Source organism: Myodes glareolus, chromosome 4 (genome assembly GCF_982192425.1).
Source record: "Myodes glareolus chromosome 4, mMyoGla1.1, whole genome shotgun sequence".
Classification (NCBI taxonomy): Eukaryota; Metazoa; Chordata; class Mammalia; order Rodentia; family Cricetidae; genus Myodes; species Myodes glareolus.
Window position 1 is genome coordinate 63,363,460 of NC_142029.1, and position 16,511 is coordinate 63,379,970.

Sequence of the window (16,511 nt, forward strand, 5' to 3'; positions counted from 1 at the left end):
TGATTCTTTGCATTCTTTAAATGTGATCAGATTTGTATTTCGTGGCTTTTGAAGAGGGAGAAGGAAGTAAATTCACTTCCTTTATTTGATCTTTCCATTTTTGTCTTCTTAATATTTTAAAACAAAACAAACAAACCCCTTTGGATCCATGTCAGTAACGCAAGTCCCATTTCCTTGGCAACGGTAGTGATACTCTGGAGTTATGAAATAGCAAGACAGAAAATTCTAAATGCATTCAAAATAAAATGCTACCAGGTTCAGGACCATCCTCCAGGGCATTGAAATTGACCTCCCAGCACTCAGTAAGAGTTGTTTTCTTAGGCTGATTGGTGGTGGTGGTGCCTGTCTTTAATCCTAGCACTCAGGAGGCAGAGACAGGTGGATCTCTGAGTTCAAGGCCAGCCTGGTCTACAAGAGCTAGTTCCAGGCAGGACAGGCTCCAAAGTTACAGAGAAACCCTGTCTTGGAAAACAAAAACAAAAAAAGCAACAACAACAAAATAGCCAAAAAGAAAAGAAAGAATTGTTTTGTCTAGATCAAAACACAGATAGTCAGAGCTGGGTTTTTATTTTTCTTCTTCTTCTTCCTCTTCTTCTCCGTCTCCTTCTTCCTCTCCTTCTTCCTCTTCTTCTTCCTCCTCCTCTTCCTCCTCCTCCTCCTCCTCCTCCTTCTTCTTCTTTTGGAGGCATGTCATGAAAGTAAACTAGTTTAGCATTTCAAATCCACAGGGTTGGTTATGTAGAGGTTGGCATTAAGTTCAAGACCAAACTCAATAAGTGTGTCAGGGCCAGCTACATGATCTCTCCTATGACATTTGAGCTAGGCAGTCTATAGTAAGGACTCAGTTGGCATTCAACGCACCCAGTGAACGTCTGCTAATGCTGTGTCTACAAAACACAAACATGGTAGTGCTGATATGAACTCTCAGACTTTTCTGTGCTAGCAATTTTATTCCTAAGCGACTTCTGTTATCTTGTGAATTAATATAATATGTCATATAACGTACTTCATATATAAAATATCATTTAACAGATTTTTGAGTCAGTAAATCCCAATAAGTCCTTTATCTGTCTGCCGAGTTCTTTGAAAGCCTCCAAAGGACCACGAGCTGTTGGGTCAGTACGTATTGAAGGCCTTGAGGCTGGTCTTGTAAAGAGAGAGTAGGTGAGAGTGTGCCCCCTTTCCAGTCCTGTGATTTTATTGTGCCCAGGAGTGGTGGAGGTCACTGAAGTAGCTTTATGGTGGATTCACTGCTAACTGGCAAAGAATAGCTTAGCATCTTGGAACTCTCCAGACTGGCTGAGCCTGAGGATAATCTACTGACTCTAATTGGACAGACGTGGACATGAAAACTCAGGGAATTGACTTATGCAGGGCCAGGAGTCTCATTCGACAACCCTCTTGATTACTCCTCTTGTCAAGAGACTCCAGTTCCCTGCAGGCCATGACGGGGATGGTGCCAATCCCTGGCGCCATGTATACTGATCATCTCTGTGGCGTATGAGTTGGAGAGGATGGGGGGAACCCCCACCTCCACTGGGGTGTTTAGAGAAGCAGAATTGGGAGTTTATTACATTTTCTCTTGGAGACACGGCAATATTTACCCAGCAGATGTGATTACATTTGGACAAAGTCATTGTCTGCAGCCATTTCTGCTAGTGTGCATGCGTTGTGAAGAACCGCCCTCGCTGCACGGGTTTAGACATCTATTTTAAATGTCACATGGAGTCAATAAAGTAAACAGAGATTTTCTAAGTGTTCAAGATTCTAAGAATCCACAGGGGAATCTTAACTCTGCTTTAAATTAAAGAGCTATTTAAAATGAACAAACTTTCTCAAATCTTGCTTTTACATGCCTGTTTCAGAACACAATATATATAGCTTCATTATTCTTATTTTAAAAAGGAAAGTAGGTATTTTTTCCTTGGAAATATCGGGGTAATGCAGAATTTCAATGGGACCCTGGAAAACTTCTCCGGCTTAAAGTGTATGGATGAAATACTTTCCTGTCTCAAAGACCTAGCCTTTTGTGGGTCAAATTACTTCTCTCTGAAAGAGAGTGGGTGGGGAGACGGGGGAAGCGGAAGCTGCCTGGCAGGAGTTCAACTCCAGCAAGCCCTCAAAGTTGCCTAGATCAGGCTGGGCCTCGGAGGTTAGCATTAGGATGGACTGTCGGTCGCTAGAGGGCGCCGGAGCACCGGCAGAGCCCACCTCCTGGGGCTCATGAGCCAGGCTTCTAGGTTCAGAACTGTGCCCAGGTGCGAGGCACCCATCGGGTTTCTTGACTCCTCTGTCCCCCGACTCCAGGTCCCCTCTGTCCCTTCCACTCACTTGCTCATTAAGAGGGGGCAACAGGCTTTGTTCCAAAAGCCACGGGTGAAGACACTGAGGAAAGGGGCAAAGCAAAGGGTTGAAAGTTACACAGGCTGGAGGAACAGAAAGAGATGGCAGGGTCAGAGAAAGAGGGCCACCTCTTAGTCTCTAGAAACCTGGAAGGGGTTCTTTACAACACTCATTACTGTTCGGTGTCTTCGTCTCGTTGTCTATCAAGGAACTCTGTCAGTGGAGGGTAATTCAGAGAGAGAAGAGTGAGTGGTCGAATCTTATCCAGCGGCACTTTAATGTTTTCTATATCTACCTACCCGCCTCTTTCTCTCTCTCTCTCTCTCTCCCTCCACCTATCTATCTATCTATCTATCTATCTATCTATCTATCTATCTATCTATCTATCTATCTATCTATCTATCTGTCATCTATCTATCATCTATCTATCTATCTATCTATCTATCATCTATCTATCATCTATCTATCTATCTATCTATCTATCTATCTATCTATCTATCTATCTATCTATCTATCTATCTATCTATCTGTCATCTATCTGTCTTCCATTCTTTATCTGTTTTTTTGAGACAGTGTTTCACTGTGTAGCCCAGGTTGTCTTCCAGTTCTTCATCCCTCTATCCCCGTCCTCTAAGATCTAGGATTATAAGTGTGCTCCACCATCTTCAGCTACCCTTCTGTACCAAAATGCGTGTGTGTAATATGTATGCACACATGCATGTATATTTAACAAATATATTCACCATATTATGAATGTGTTAATATTCATAAATCAGACCAAGTTGTACTACTGCCTTGTATCTGCTAGTTTCATCAATACCATAATAAAATAAATGCTTAAGTAATTGATTTAATGCATTTATATGGAAAATGATTTGGAAAGAAATTCAATAGGAATGTAACAAGTGTCCTAATCCCTAAATGGTATGTCTGAAACAATCAATCAAACCATGATTTCTATTTTAAAGTATTTAAAGGTAGGACCAGAGAAGAGATGGCTCAGTGGTAAAGAGTACAGACTGATCTTCCAGAGGACCTGAGTTCAGCTCCCCACACATTCACACAGCTGCTCCTAAGAGTCTGTAACTCCAGTTCCAGGGGATCACATTCCCTGTTTTAACACCTGCAGGTACTACGCATCCATATGGTTCACAAGCATTTACGCAGGCATAACAACCATAAACATAAAATAATTTTAAAACTTCTTTGAATATTTAATATCTGACTATAATATATATAGTCAATGTAGATATTATTAAAAATAAAAACAATAGAATGCAGAACGTCTTATCATTGCCATTAAAATGGCAAGTCCGGCTTTGACCTTGTTGGCCAATACCAGGGTGCAGGGTGTCTCCTTTTATGCCTTTGTTTCCTTTTATGTTGACTCAACAGGTGACTCAAAGGTAAAAGTTTAGAGACAAAATGGAAGAATCCCACTGGTTTGCACCTAGCACTGTCACTGTAAGCCCAGGGTTCTCACGGGTTGGTGCTCTCTAGCTAGAGTGCTGGACTCTGGACAGCACCCTTCTGGCTTTCCAGATGAGAAAGACTGTTTTCTAGAACAACAAAGAAACCAGGGACAGACTTCTTCTGCATGGTACCTCCTCAGTTCTGTGATTTATAGTGGCTGTGAATCTTATCAGAGCAAGGGAGCATAAGAGGAAAATCTGGCAACAGTAGATTTGGGGGCAACTATTAACATTGACCACAACTTCTGGCCTGATTTAATTTCTTCTATTTAATTTTTTTTCATGTGACTGGGAATTGAACCTAGGACCTCACACATGCTAGACAAGCACTTGTCACCAAGCTACAAGCCCAGTCCTTATGTTTCTTTTTGTTTTGAGATAGCACCTTGTTGACTGAGGTTTTCTGTCCCACCTGGTTCCCTGCAATCATTAAGTCCCAAAGAAATACACAGAGGTCTATATTAGTTATAAACTTATTGGCCTAGTATCTCAGGCTTCTTATTAACCCTTACAACTTATATTAGCCCATTATTCTTATCTGTGTTAGCCACATGGCTCAGTACCTTATTCAGTGGGGCAGTCACATCTTTCTTCTTCTGTGGCCAGGTCATGACTGCAGACAGAATGGGCTTCTTCCTTCCCAGAATTCTCTTGTTCTCATTGACCCACCTCTACTTCCTGTCTGGTTGTCCCACCTATACTTCCTGCCTAACTACTGACCAATCAGCGTTCATTTAAAATATAATTGACAGAATACAGACAATTGTCCCATACAAGCGCTTTACAAATTCCATAATCTGGCCTTGATCCTCCTGCTTCAGCCTCCCAAATCACTGGGATTTTACGCCTGTACAATCAGGCTGGGTCTGGCCTGGGCTGATTTAATTTTAAAGAGATAAAAACGCATCTTCTATGGATGCCAGAAATGTGAGACCTGGACAGCCTCATGAAATTAAGAACACCCTTTTCCTTAGTCATGATTGTATTGCTGTGAAGAGACACCATGACCAAGGCAACTCATAGAAGAAGCATTTCATTGGGATCTTGTTTACTGCTTCAGAGGTTTAGTCCATTATTATCAAGCCTGGAGCATGGTGGTACACAGGTAAGGATGGTGCTGGAAAAGGAGTTGAGAGCTACATTCTGATCTGCAGAGAGAGAGAGAGAAAGAGAGAGAGAGAGAGAGAGAGAGAGAGAGAGAGAGAGAGAGAGCGAGCCTGTCAAGGGATTTTAAAACCTCAAGCCTTTCCCCAGTGACACATTTCCTCCAATAGGGCCATACCTTCTAACCCTTCTAATCTTCTAAAAGAGTTCCTTTGCTGGTGACCAAGCTTTAAAATATATGGGTTTTATGGGAGCCAACATTCAAGCCACCATGCTCATCTCTTCTAGATGAGGAAACAGCTTCAGTAAAGTACAGATTACATGAACCAGTTGGGGCCCAGGTTACACCAGAGGGAACTTTCTCAACTCTGGGCCTGTGTTTCAGCTCACTCTTCTGTCCCTGTAGAATGAGGATAGATCCTCTTGTCTAGTTCAGAGCTGACTTGAAAAATGGCAGTCTCCTAACATTTCCTTCAAACACTTGATGGGTTGGTGTGTGCTCAGAGCAGTCTATGTTCTTTTTGCTGTTTAGAGTATATGCCAGGAAACCACTGGGCTATGTATGATATGGTTTGATGAGGACAAAGGAATATTTGTAGACTTTTGGTCTACAATGAAGGCTGTGACACTACAGACCTGGTTTTGACCCTGACTCTACCACTCTGAGGGTGTCTGGATTTGGCTAAATTGCACGGCCTCTTTATGTCTTATTCCTTCATTTGTTAAAGAGTGGTTGGACAAACTGAAGGTAATCAGGAAGTGGGCCCATCCTCACTATGTGCTGAGGGTTAGCTTTCTCTGATTTCCTCAGGAATATTTTTTTTCAACAGAGTCTCTCACCAAACCTGCCTCTCACTTATTTGACTAGACTTGGCTGGCCAGCGAGACACAGGGATCCTCTTGTATCTGCTTTTCCAGTAGCAGGATTGTAGATGCTGGCCACTGGGCCTGACACTCAGGTCCTCATGCTTACGTGGTAGCCATCTGATCAACAGCGGCCTGTCTCCAGTCCCCAAATAGTGCTTTTTAAAATAAGCAATTTTATTACTCACATTTACTTTGCCTAAAAGATGAAATTATTCTCACACACACATAATTGGTAAAAGTCATGTTGTATGGATTAGTTATGCTTAGTCTTGCTTTACGGATGAATTTTGTTCAATGTCCAATTAAAAAAAAAACAACAAATTTGGGGTCCTGGAGAGATGGCTCAGTGTTTGAGACTGCTAACTGCTGTCACAGAAGACCTGGGTTCAGTTCCCAGTGTGCACATCAGGTGGCTCACAGTCTCCTGTCATTTCAGCTCCAGGACCCCTCTGGCCTCCTTGTGCAGCCATATGCATGCAGTGCACACCAACTCATGCAGGCACATGCTCACATACCCATCATTTAAAACAAAATGAAATAAATTTTGGATGCCCTCTCTCTCCCTCCCTCCATTCCTCGCTTCATTCCATGATTCTAGGACTGACCTTCCGCCTTCCATGGTTCTGGGGCTGCAAACCAAGACTTTGCACCTCTAGACGAAGTATTGCACCTCCGAGACGCATCTGAGTTCCCTACTTTCTCTCTTCCTTATGGTGTTATTGCTTTGTAGTGTGAATATGTATGGACACACCAATCCACAGGGCACAACACAAGCTCTTACAGGCAGCAACTATACACTGAAGGTTTTAAAAGATAAATTCAGAGAACCTACAGTCAAAGGACACAGAATACAGTCACTCCTTGGTATCCTTGGGCCATTGGTTCTAAGACCCTGATATCCATGGAAGCTGATGTCTATGGAGGCTAACATCTTTGGGTTCTCACTCCCTTTTATGATACATTATTTCCATGTATCCTACACAATCCTTATATGTAATTATTTCTAGTTACTTATAATATCTAATAAAATGTGATTATTACATAAATAGTCTATGCTACTCAAGGAATGACGACAGACTAACTTATCTTGTACTGCATTCTCTAAACATTCTCTGTCAGCTGATCATTGGTGCAGTTCATAGAGGCAGCAGGAAGGCCCCTCTCCTCCATCTACCAGCCTGTGTATGCTCTTTCTTTAGCAAGCACACTATGCGTAGCCCATGCATGTGCTCACTTGAGATCTATTCTGTACCACTGAGATTTGTTTAGAATGTTCCCGTGCCTTGATTGTTTGCTCTAAATCACATGATATGAGTAGATGCATGAAGTTCTGTATGCCAGCATTTGTGGATTTGTCTGTAAGTACATTAGATATCCAGCTTTCAGATCATAGAATTCTTAAAAGGCAGATTTTCATCCTCATAAATGTCCCGCTCTATCTCTGTTCTGGTTGGGTTTTTGTCAGTTTGACACATGGTGAAGTCAACTGGGAAGAGGGAATCTAAATGAGAAAATATTCTGTCAGATTGGCAAGTCCATGAACTCTCATGAAGGAGGGTTCAGTTCACTGTGGGTGGTGTGCCACCCCTCGGCAGGTGATTGTATAAGAAAGTAAACTGAGCAATGCTCCTCTGTGCTTCTGCTTTGGTTCCTGTGTCTAGGTTCCTGCCATGGCTTCCTTCAACAATGGGCTAAGATTTACACATATAAGGCAAATAAACCCTTTCCTATGTATGTTGCTTTTGGTCATGGTCTTTATGATAACAATGGAAGGCTCACTGAGACACTCTTCAGGGCAATGCTCTGTATAGTCATATAGTCAGACAGGCTCCCTGATGGTGATGGACATAAATTCTGAGTGACATGTCCCTGCATTTAAGATTCTGGCTCTGCTTGTCCCGTTGAAGTGCCACAGATGTAAACGGAGGATAACGACGGTGCCACGGTAACCGTGAGGCTTACAGGATTCATGCTGTAGCTATTCTGGCTGTGCACCTCTCTCAAACGGTAGCCTGATGCGACTCCCTAAGGGTAGTGGTTTGCCGTGTTGCAGGTGAGCTGGGAAAGTTGGGAGTGTGTTTATAAAGCCAATGAAATCAGCAACAAAACGGACACATTACACAGCCCCTTGCTCGCCAGTACCCCTCTCCTGTACCTCTTCTTCCTTTCCTCTCTTACCAGCCCCTGGCACAAAGATGATACAACACCCAGTTGGGGCTTCTTCTCTAAGTTCAAAATTCCTGTTTCTCCTGGTTTCAATTTTATTTCAAATGCAAGGGCAAGCTTACCCCTGGCCTCAGGAACACAACGGAGCACAGAATTAGCCCTTGCCCTCCACAAGGCTAGCAACAATTACTACATTAGACTTGAAATCTCTTAATCTGTGTTCAGAGAATGTCCAAGGCAACCAGTCACCGTGAGGACGGTGGGCATTCTCTTGCCATGAAAGGCCAAGTTGGTGAGATGGCTTGGCTGTTAAGAACACGTACTGTTCTTTCGCAGGGTCTAATTCAGTAAATACCCCTATTGAACAGCTCACAACTGTTTGTAGCTCCAGCTACAAGGGAAAACACACATACTCATGCACACATTTATGCACACATGCAGGCACACGCACACACACATGCATGTGCACACACCCGTTAAACATAAATCTTTTTTTAAAAAAGTATCAAATACGCCAGCCTAAAATATTATTTTCAAGCTGTGGATGTCACAGTTGAGCATGAACAGGAGCCTTCTAGACGGATGCCTGAAACACAGTTGATTGATTGGCTCTCCAACCTAGGCTTCTGGCTCAGCACACTCAGGGCGGGAGCAAAACACTTTGTGGTTCTGCTTCCCAGGTGATGCTCAGCTTCTGGTTTAGAGACCACACTTTGAGAGCTGGTTTCTTAAATATTTACTTAATATAGGCTAGTTATGTGTTTTCCCTCCTGTGCTTTACCTGGGAAGAACATTAGTGGTTAAAAAACAAAAAACAAAAAGCAAACAGAAGAGGCCCTGGCATTTGTTGAGCGCCTATGGCATTTACTGTGTGCCAGGTACCTTCCAGGGTTCTGTGCGCACATTACCCTATGTTTTCCTCAGAGCCACACTGCTCAGTGGTCCAGGATTATCTATCAAGTGTCATGCAACATGCTGTATGAGGCACCGGGGTACGTAGAATGGGTGAGAGGGACATAACCCTGCCCTTACGGCTGCTCTGTTTCAGCAGGGAAGATACGCAGGGACAAATAATCTTAGGGGCAATGGGTTTGATCTGCACAAAATAAGCAGCTCAGAGATGCTGGCTAACTTGACTGTGATTGCATACTGAACAATGGACGCATGAGACAAAGGCAAGCACCTTTTTACTCCAAAATGTAAAGTCTTGCTAAAACATGACGGCTTAAACTCTTTGTGAAGCTCAAACACTTCAATGCTCCTTCCCACTCTTAAAGTTAGCAAAGATCTCAATGAGGTTTTGTTCATGTGTGCTGCTATATCAGTGTTTACTATATTATAATTAAAGGTACTCACCCTTTGAGGATTGCTGCATTAAATCCCGTTTCAAATCATAACACCTTTCCCAGACTCCGAGTCCTATATTTTTTAATGATTTTGGAACCATCAAAACTGAGAAATATCTCGTTTACCCTCAAACTGTTTTTTTTTTTTTTCCCCCAACAAGGCTCGGTTTTAAAGCCTTGCTTGCCTTCATTCTCTAATGGTGATTTCCTAAGCCAAGGCCAGTTTGCTTTGGAGTTGTGCTTTGCATTATTGAAGTGTTTGTTTGTATAACCGGAAAGCAAGAGTTAAGGTGTCTATCACAGGCCAAACTAAGACGCAGTTTTGCTATCCACTAAGGGAGTTCTATCCTAGCTGAGGGCGCTTAGAAAGGTGACAACGCATATAAGTTTGTGACACACATTGCATTCATGTCCCCCGGGGTACATGCCATTGAAGGGAAGCCCAGCAGAGCTGTCTTAGGGATCACTTCTTCTACTTCAGTACATAGAGAGAAACAGATGAATGGCTGCACTGAAGAGGGCCGGAGGCTTTTTCTCCATTGCTGCCCACTGATCTGTGTTTAATCGTAGGCTAACAGCGGAAACACTGCATATCCCTATTATTTTAATTCCTTATCTGATGGCACGGAGGGAATCTAGTAGACATTTTCCTTTGACGTGTAATGGTCCGTGGTTGTTGAGCATCAGCTCTGGCTGACTCTGAATGCTTTATGGTGTCATTAAGTGCTAGTGAGTAAACGCAACCCAATTGGAGCTGACATAATTCAATGTGATTCTCAGCTGATGATCGATGAGTTCAAACCTCCGTCTATCCTAATAGAGACAAATGAATGAAAGGGGTTCCTGTCTCAAAATTGTGCGATTCTTCAGCGGTAACAGCTCCTTGGATGGGAAGTTAGGGCAAAGGGAAGGTGGTAGCCATCTGACTGTGACCTTTTTCATACTAAGCATCTGGGTAGCTGGTTCCCGGCGCAGCTTTTAAAGTGTCTATCCAGATGTTTTATGTCACAGGCACCATCCATCACGCAAATAAGCAGACCCACGACGGGTGATGCTGTGTGGCTGTTTGTTATTGTTCATAGAAGCTGAAATTTACCAGTTGACCTCAGGCTGTGTGGGTCCTTTGGCGCAGCACCTGTGTGCACAGGAAAAGCAGAGAGAAGAATGCACGCAGGAATACCCAAGCACGAGTGAGTGGGCTGGCAAGTCATGCCTTCTTGTCATGTCACATCAAGCAGGAGTCTGTGATTTCCCCCATGAGGGCCATCTCCTTAGAACTCTTTTAACTAAGTTTCTCATGCTGTTTTTAGGATGCGAGCTGCTTGTTCAGAATTCCGAGATGCTAGAATCAATAGGTCCAGGTGAACAATATACACCCTCGCTCAAAATAATGAGCCCTCTTGGGTTTGCAGCTCGGCTGCCTGTGAGAGCCCCCTTTCTGCTGCAGGCACAAGCAGGGGAGACAGCTGGGTCCTCCTTCTCCTTTTCTCGTCACCCCTGCCTGTAGATGTGCTTCCTCTTCTGTTTAGGGAAGCCCTGAAATGAACTGGAAACCTTCAGCAGGAAGAAATGAGAGTCATTTCCCATGGAGATGGAGCAGTGAGAGAGAATGTGCATGGTACTGTGGAGTAACACGGGAACACTGGTGCCTAAGCTGGGAGGAACGGAATGCCTGGTGAAGCTCAATGCTTAGTTCATCTAGGCCTGGATGACCAAGGGACAATCTCTTTTGGATTCCCATGCCTTTCCCATCATTTAAAAAAATCCCAACTTCTCACTATGATCTAAGCTTTCCAAATGTTCTGTTCTGTATCTAAGAGAAATTTGAGGTGAAATAAGACTTGGTTCAGGCAACTGGGGATTGGCTGTGCCCTGAAGTCTTTTCAAACGCGATCTATTAACACATGGGCCGGGAAACTGTAGCCTGTGATTAAACTGAATTTTTTTGTAGATATTTTATTTTTTTTGTAAAGTAAGTTTCATAAGAGCATACTTATATCCATTCCTGCACATCGTTTCTTCCACTTGACAATGGCAGAGCTGCAAAGCTGTGATACAGACTGACATGTCTGCACTCTAGAATTCTGTAGAAAGCATCTATGAAGTCCTGTCCTGCACTTGGAGTATCTCATTTTGGCCATCTCTAGATAAGAAATATACACTCTCTTCAAAATGTCCAAGGGAGTATAGATGTATATGAAATATATACTATATATATGAAGTACATATATAAAGTATACATGCATATACATATGAAGTATATATAAGAACTATATATATATATATATATGAAGTATAAATGATGGGTCAAATAACTAAGTGTTGGCACACAGTAGGTGCTTATGGTTTGGGTAATTGTCTGGGTGTAGATATGTAATTTGTGATGCATGATTTATCATCCTATTTATAAGATCAAAATATCTTATTTACTTTTTGATGAGCTTTTGTGCATGGTTACTCTGTAGAATAGAGAGAGAGGAGATGGCTAACAGACACATCCTTGGTGCCACTGTGCCCCAGTGTGCCCAACAGCAGCTGCAGTCTCTTGAGTCTGCATCAGTCAGAGTCACTCAGCATCAGTCTGAATTATTAGATGGACACAAAACCCATGAGTGTCTCCTGTCACAGTGTCTCACCTAGAGAGACAAGGGAATCTGGGCGTCATCACAATCCTGTCTGGTGTTGGTTCTGACCTTATCTATAGTGATGGGGTTGGAGAACATGCTTATAGCGTGTATTCCACAGTCCTGTGGATTGACAGCCCTCTGTAACCACAGACTCGGAGCGCCTAAGGTCCCTTCACTCATGGGCCAAAATCGCAGGTGGAAATGACATTTGCCAGAGTTTCCAGAAATTACAGGAAGGACGATTGTTATAAATTCATTACTTGTGAAGAGGGGAGTGGGGCAGAAGTGGTAGCGAGGGTAGCCTGTAATGTGCTCGAACCTCCAGAAGAAAATGAGATTTGTCATCCCAGGAGACAGGCTGGTGTTCTCTAGTGAGCTCAGGGTAGCTGACTTCTAATTCAAAGAGTCTGCTGTGCCCCCTTCAGGAACTAGAGTTCCCACTGCCCTCTCTCCTGAGGAGACAGCCGGGGCTCCCATCTGCTCAACTCCACAGATTTGACCATGGAGTTAGTTATTAATTTCGACGTTTGGGAGGCAGCCACACTGGCTCAGCTGAGAGGGGAGCAGAGCTCTGGCTCCAGCCTCTGCATCACACTACGGGGCTGCAGGGTTTTCCTTGTAGGCACTCCAACCTTCGGAGCCGGGTGCAGTCAGCCTGCCTCCCGTTTGTGGTAAGTGACTCACTCCCTGTGTGGGGTGGATGGCTGAGGACGGGCAGATGGCAAGGAACCCTGGGCTGAGGCAGGGAAGCCTGCTCCTTGGATCTTGGCTTAGATAGGACCCTGACCACTTTTTCCCTTTCGGGAAAAGGAACATAGAGGAGTGAAATTTTGACTCTTGGATTCTTAAGTTCTAGTTTGCAATTGGCTTCCTTTAGAGAGCCATGGTGGTGTGGGAATGTGCTTAGTGGTCCCAAGTTCGAATGGTCTTTCTGCTAGAAGCTGGCAGGTACAGACAGACATACAGACAGGTGGACAGTCAGACAGGTGTACTGCTTGGATAGGCTGCCCAGTCTTTCCCCTTGAGAGACAGCTTTGGTTTAGGCTGTTTGTGTCTGTGAATTCTTGATCCTTTTAGAACTTCCAGACACTATCAGTGATGGGGCTAGAGGTAGAGAGGTGACGTTTTGGTTCAGGATGTGAAAACAAAAGTTAGGTTTGTATGATAGATAGCTCCATACAGTGACATCATCGTGTCAAGGAAGAGAATGACGACAAATTTTTCTGAAGCCCGTGTTTTCCATTATTATTGTATCATTCCATTTTCCAAAGTATGAAGAGAAGCCCAAAGTGCCTGATTTTAAACCTCGTCTTCCATTCATATATATGTGTGTGTTTGTGTGTGTGGGTGTGCCCTAATAATGACCACTTCATCTAGTTTATTTTCAGATGGATTATATCACAGGCAGTTATGATTATTATTTTGAATCATAACCTGGGTAGCTTCTCCAAGGGATTTACAACCTAAACAAAATCTTACTTGGAATCAGATTTGTTAAAATTTCTGTCCTCACAGCTACATGAATATATATATATATATATATATATATATATATATATATATATGTGTTACTCACCATGAAGGGTTGTAAATTTTTCACCTAAGATCAGGGTAGAGCCTCAGTGGGGGAAAGGTTGCTGTTATTTTGCAAGGGCTAGGATCGTTTTGTAGCTTGAGAATGAAGATGCTCACGTTTGAGCTCATGCGACTGACCTTGTTTGTCAATGTTGATCCTAGCATCACGAACTTCAGAGCCCTCCTTCATTTCTCATCTCATGGTACAGAGAACAAAAAGAAAGGCAATAGAAGAAAATCTTTTCACGATAAGACATGATCCATAAAGGCGACAGCCACACCATATGTGAACAGTGATTAATGAAGTCTGCAAACTACTTTTTAAAATAAAGCGCTAAGGCAGATTTTCCCATTATTTTGGGTGTTGGTGCTTGCTCAAGAGCATTGTCCTGGTTTTCCTAAGCTTAATTTTTATTCTGTAACAGTTGGATCTGTCTTCATGTGCCCAGTGGCTTGTTTGGGTCAGAAGCCCTTCAGAAAAGGCGCTCCAAACCCGACACACATATTTGCACTCCTGAGTCTTTGTACGACATAGATCTGAAAGGAGATACTATCTACTTTTCCCTTTGAGAGCCCCTTTCTCATCATGAAAAATGTCTTTTAAAAAAAAGTGTGCCAGCGTTCTTTATGTTGTGGCACTTGTTAGAGAGAAAGGGGAGGACAGTAGGACTGAGAACACTGCGGAGCCTGGGCTGGTTTTGCTTTTAAGTCATTACGAAGAGCTGCATCTTTGAAAGTTTTAGGTACTTACTTGTCTTCATTGTCTTGGGCATTCTGGTTTCCAGTCACTGAGTCCTCACAGGTAGCTAGAGAAGAGATGTCACAGTCTAGGGGACTTGGCAGGGAGGGAGCCATGGATTCATGCCAATGAGTATCCTCAAAGGCCCTTGCCCTTGCCTGCCCCATGGAGCCTCTGAGCCTGGATTCCCTGATGGGCTGCCAGTGGACTGAGAATGTCATGTGATTCCTTGGGACTAATAAGAGGAGAGGACCTCCCACTATAGCTCCTGGCTGAGGGCCAGTCCTGCCCTAGCTTTTGCCTACACATCCTTCAGCACTTTCTATGCTGGGTCAGGAAACACAGCTTCCTAGAACTGACTCCCGAAGATCCGTGACAGCTCCATACTCATAGGACATAGGTGTTAGCCAGGGAAGCACCAATCTAGTACCAGAAGTGATTCACACAACCTTCTGGTGGGGGACCAACAAGCTTGGAACTAGGTGCTGTCCAGCCTGTAAGGCACCAAGAACTGTTTGGGAAATAGAGGAAGAACGAGAATAAACATGGAAGACCCAGAGGCACAAGGGTAAGTTCTTTCTGCACGTTTTCCACATTTTCCTATCCTCTATCCTTCGCTGTTCCCCTCCACTCCCCTTTCTGTCTTTGCCTCCATTTTCTTTTCTTCCCCATCCCTCTTTCTTGCCTTCTTCTTATTCATCATTTATTTTAATCTCCTCTCTTTCTTTCCTCCCGTCCACTTGTACCTCCTTCCTCAATTCAGACCATAACAGCTCCACCTTTTGTTGTTACCGAGGGGCCTTTTTGACCCATGTTAACCTTCAGCCCCTCTTCCCTGCTTGTCTTCCTTAGCCACACAGCCAGCTAGCACATACTGAATGTCTACTATGTGCCGTCAGTTCAGAAAAGAAGGCTAAAATGGTGATGGACTCTCCAGCATGTTAAGATTCAATCCAGGAACGTTGGTACAGATAGGTGCAAAACTAAATAACCGCCATGGTTATGTAATCCTGCAAAACCATAACCAGGGGTGAGAGAGTCTGAGCAATCTTGTTAGATGAGTTTCAAGAATGGAACAATTTTTCATGGTGTGTGTGTGTGTGTGTGTGTGTGTGTGTGTGTTTATGTGTGTGTATCAATTTAACAGAACCTTTTAGACAGTGAATGTAAATTTAATTTCTGTATGTTATTAATATTCAGATAAGAGACAAAACCCCAGTCCTGGACAGGAATGGATGTAGACAAAAACACCATGTTTCTGATGTTTAGTTTTGTTACCTCCACTTTCCATGGGAAAATATTGCCCTTCCTCAGGGCTCCTGTGGCTGACAAACTTCCCTTCATTCCGGAGCATGACCGTAGTTCTCCCGAATGCTTCTCTTCAGCCGATGACAGGCACGGGGGTTAAACCAGCCCATCCCAGACTCCAGTTGGTCCACTTATATTGTGGCTGGAAAATTCACTGGTGTAGAAGATAAGGCTGAAGAGAAAGTGCTAAAACAGAGTCCCCAGCTTAGGGGGAGAAAGTCTAACCCATAATTTTTGTCAGATCTTCAGGTAACCAAAGCTCTCCAAGCTGAGTCTGACCAGCTGGAGACCTGGGAGGCTGGAAGTCAAGATTTGGGTTAGAACTACTAATCTGGCTAGTTTGTCCTTGGCATGGCTTTGGGTTTTTGTTTTCAGTGCTAGCACTCAAACCCAGACCCTCTTACACGTCAGACGAGTGCGGGATCTCTAAGCTATACCCTTTGCTTCCTGTTTCTTCTTTATTGCAGCCCTTTGGCATTGAAAAGCTTCAATTGCCCTGTCATTTGCATTACCTAATTCTGTCGGTCAGAAAAAGTCTACAGTTTTACATGCCTGCTGACAGGTACATTTAATCTGCCTTTGTGGTTTTCATAGTGGATGTGTAACTGAAGCCAATTCAAATTGTGGTTTTTCAACATCCCTCACTCACAGAAGGCTATCTTAACGTTGCTGTAACACCTGTATAGTAAGCGGATGCCCAAAGAGGAGGCAGTATGCCGTACTGTCCGCGCATCTGGGTCATCAGCGTGCTTTGTCATATACCTGAGAACCTGACAAAATGCGGTGGGAAAGACAAATTGATACCTCCAGATATAACTGTCAAATATGCTCTTGCCTAGGATGAGACGGGTGTATAATGTGAACAGGGGGCACTGACGTGCAAATCTTCTGTTATACTGAAGACAGAACATTAAATAAATATGCAACGAAAGTGTGAGCCCTGGGAAACACCCTGTGCTGTTGA

The 16,511-nt window shown here is 43.5% G+C and overlaps 1 protein-coding gene across 3 annotated transcripts in view; it reads left to right on the forward strand.

Annotated features, from left to right (window-relative positions):
- Cpne4 (copine 4) overlaps positions 1–16,511 on the forward strand; it is a 482,133-nt gene that overhangs the window by 6,176 nt on the left and 459,446 nt on the right. The window contains exon 1 of one of the 3 annotated variants that reach the window (XM_085689654.2): positions 14,594–14,807. The exons of the other annotated variants lie outside the window; for them this stretch is intronic. Within the exon in view, the coding sequence (XP_085545780.1) occupies positions 14,785–14,807 (23 nt within the window). The 5' untranslated portion in view covers positions 14,594–14,784. Of the gene's footprint in view, positions 1–14,593; positions 14,808–16,511 lie in introns of those variants that run through there. 3 annotated transcript variants of the gene reach the window in all.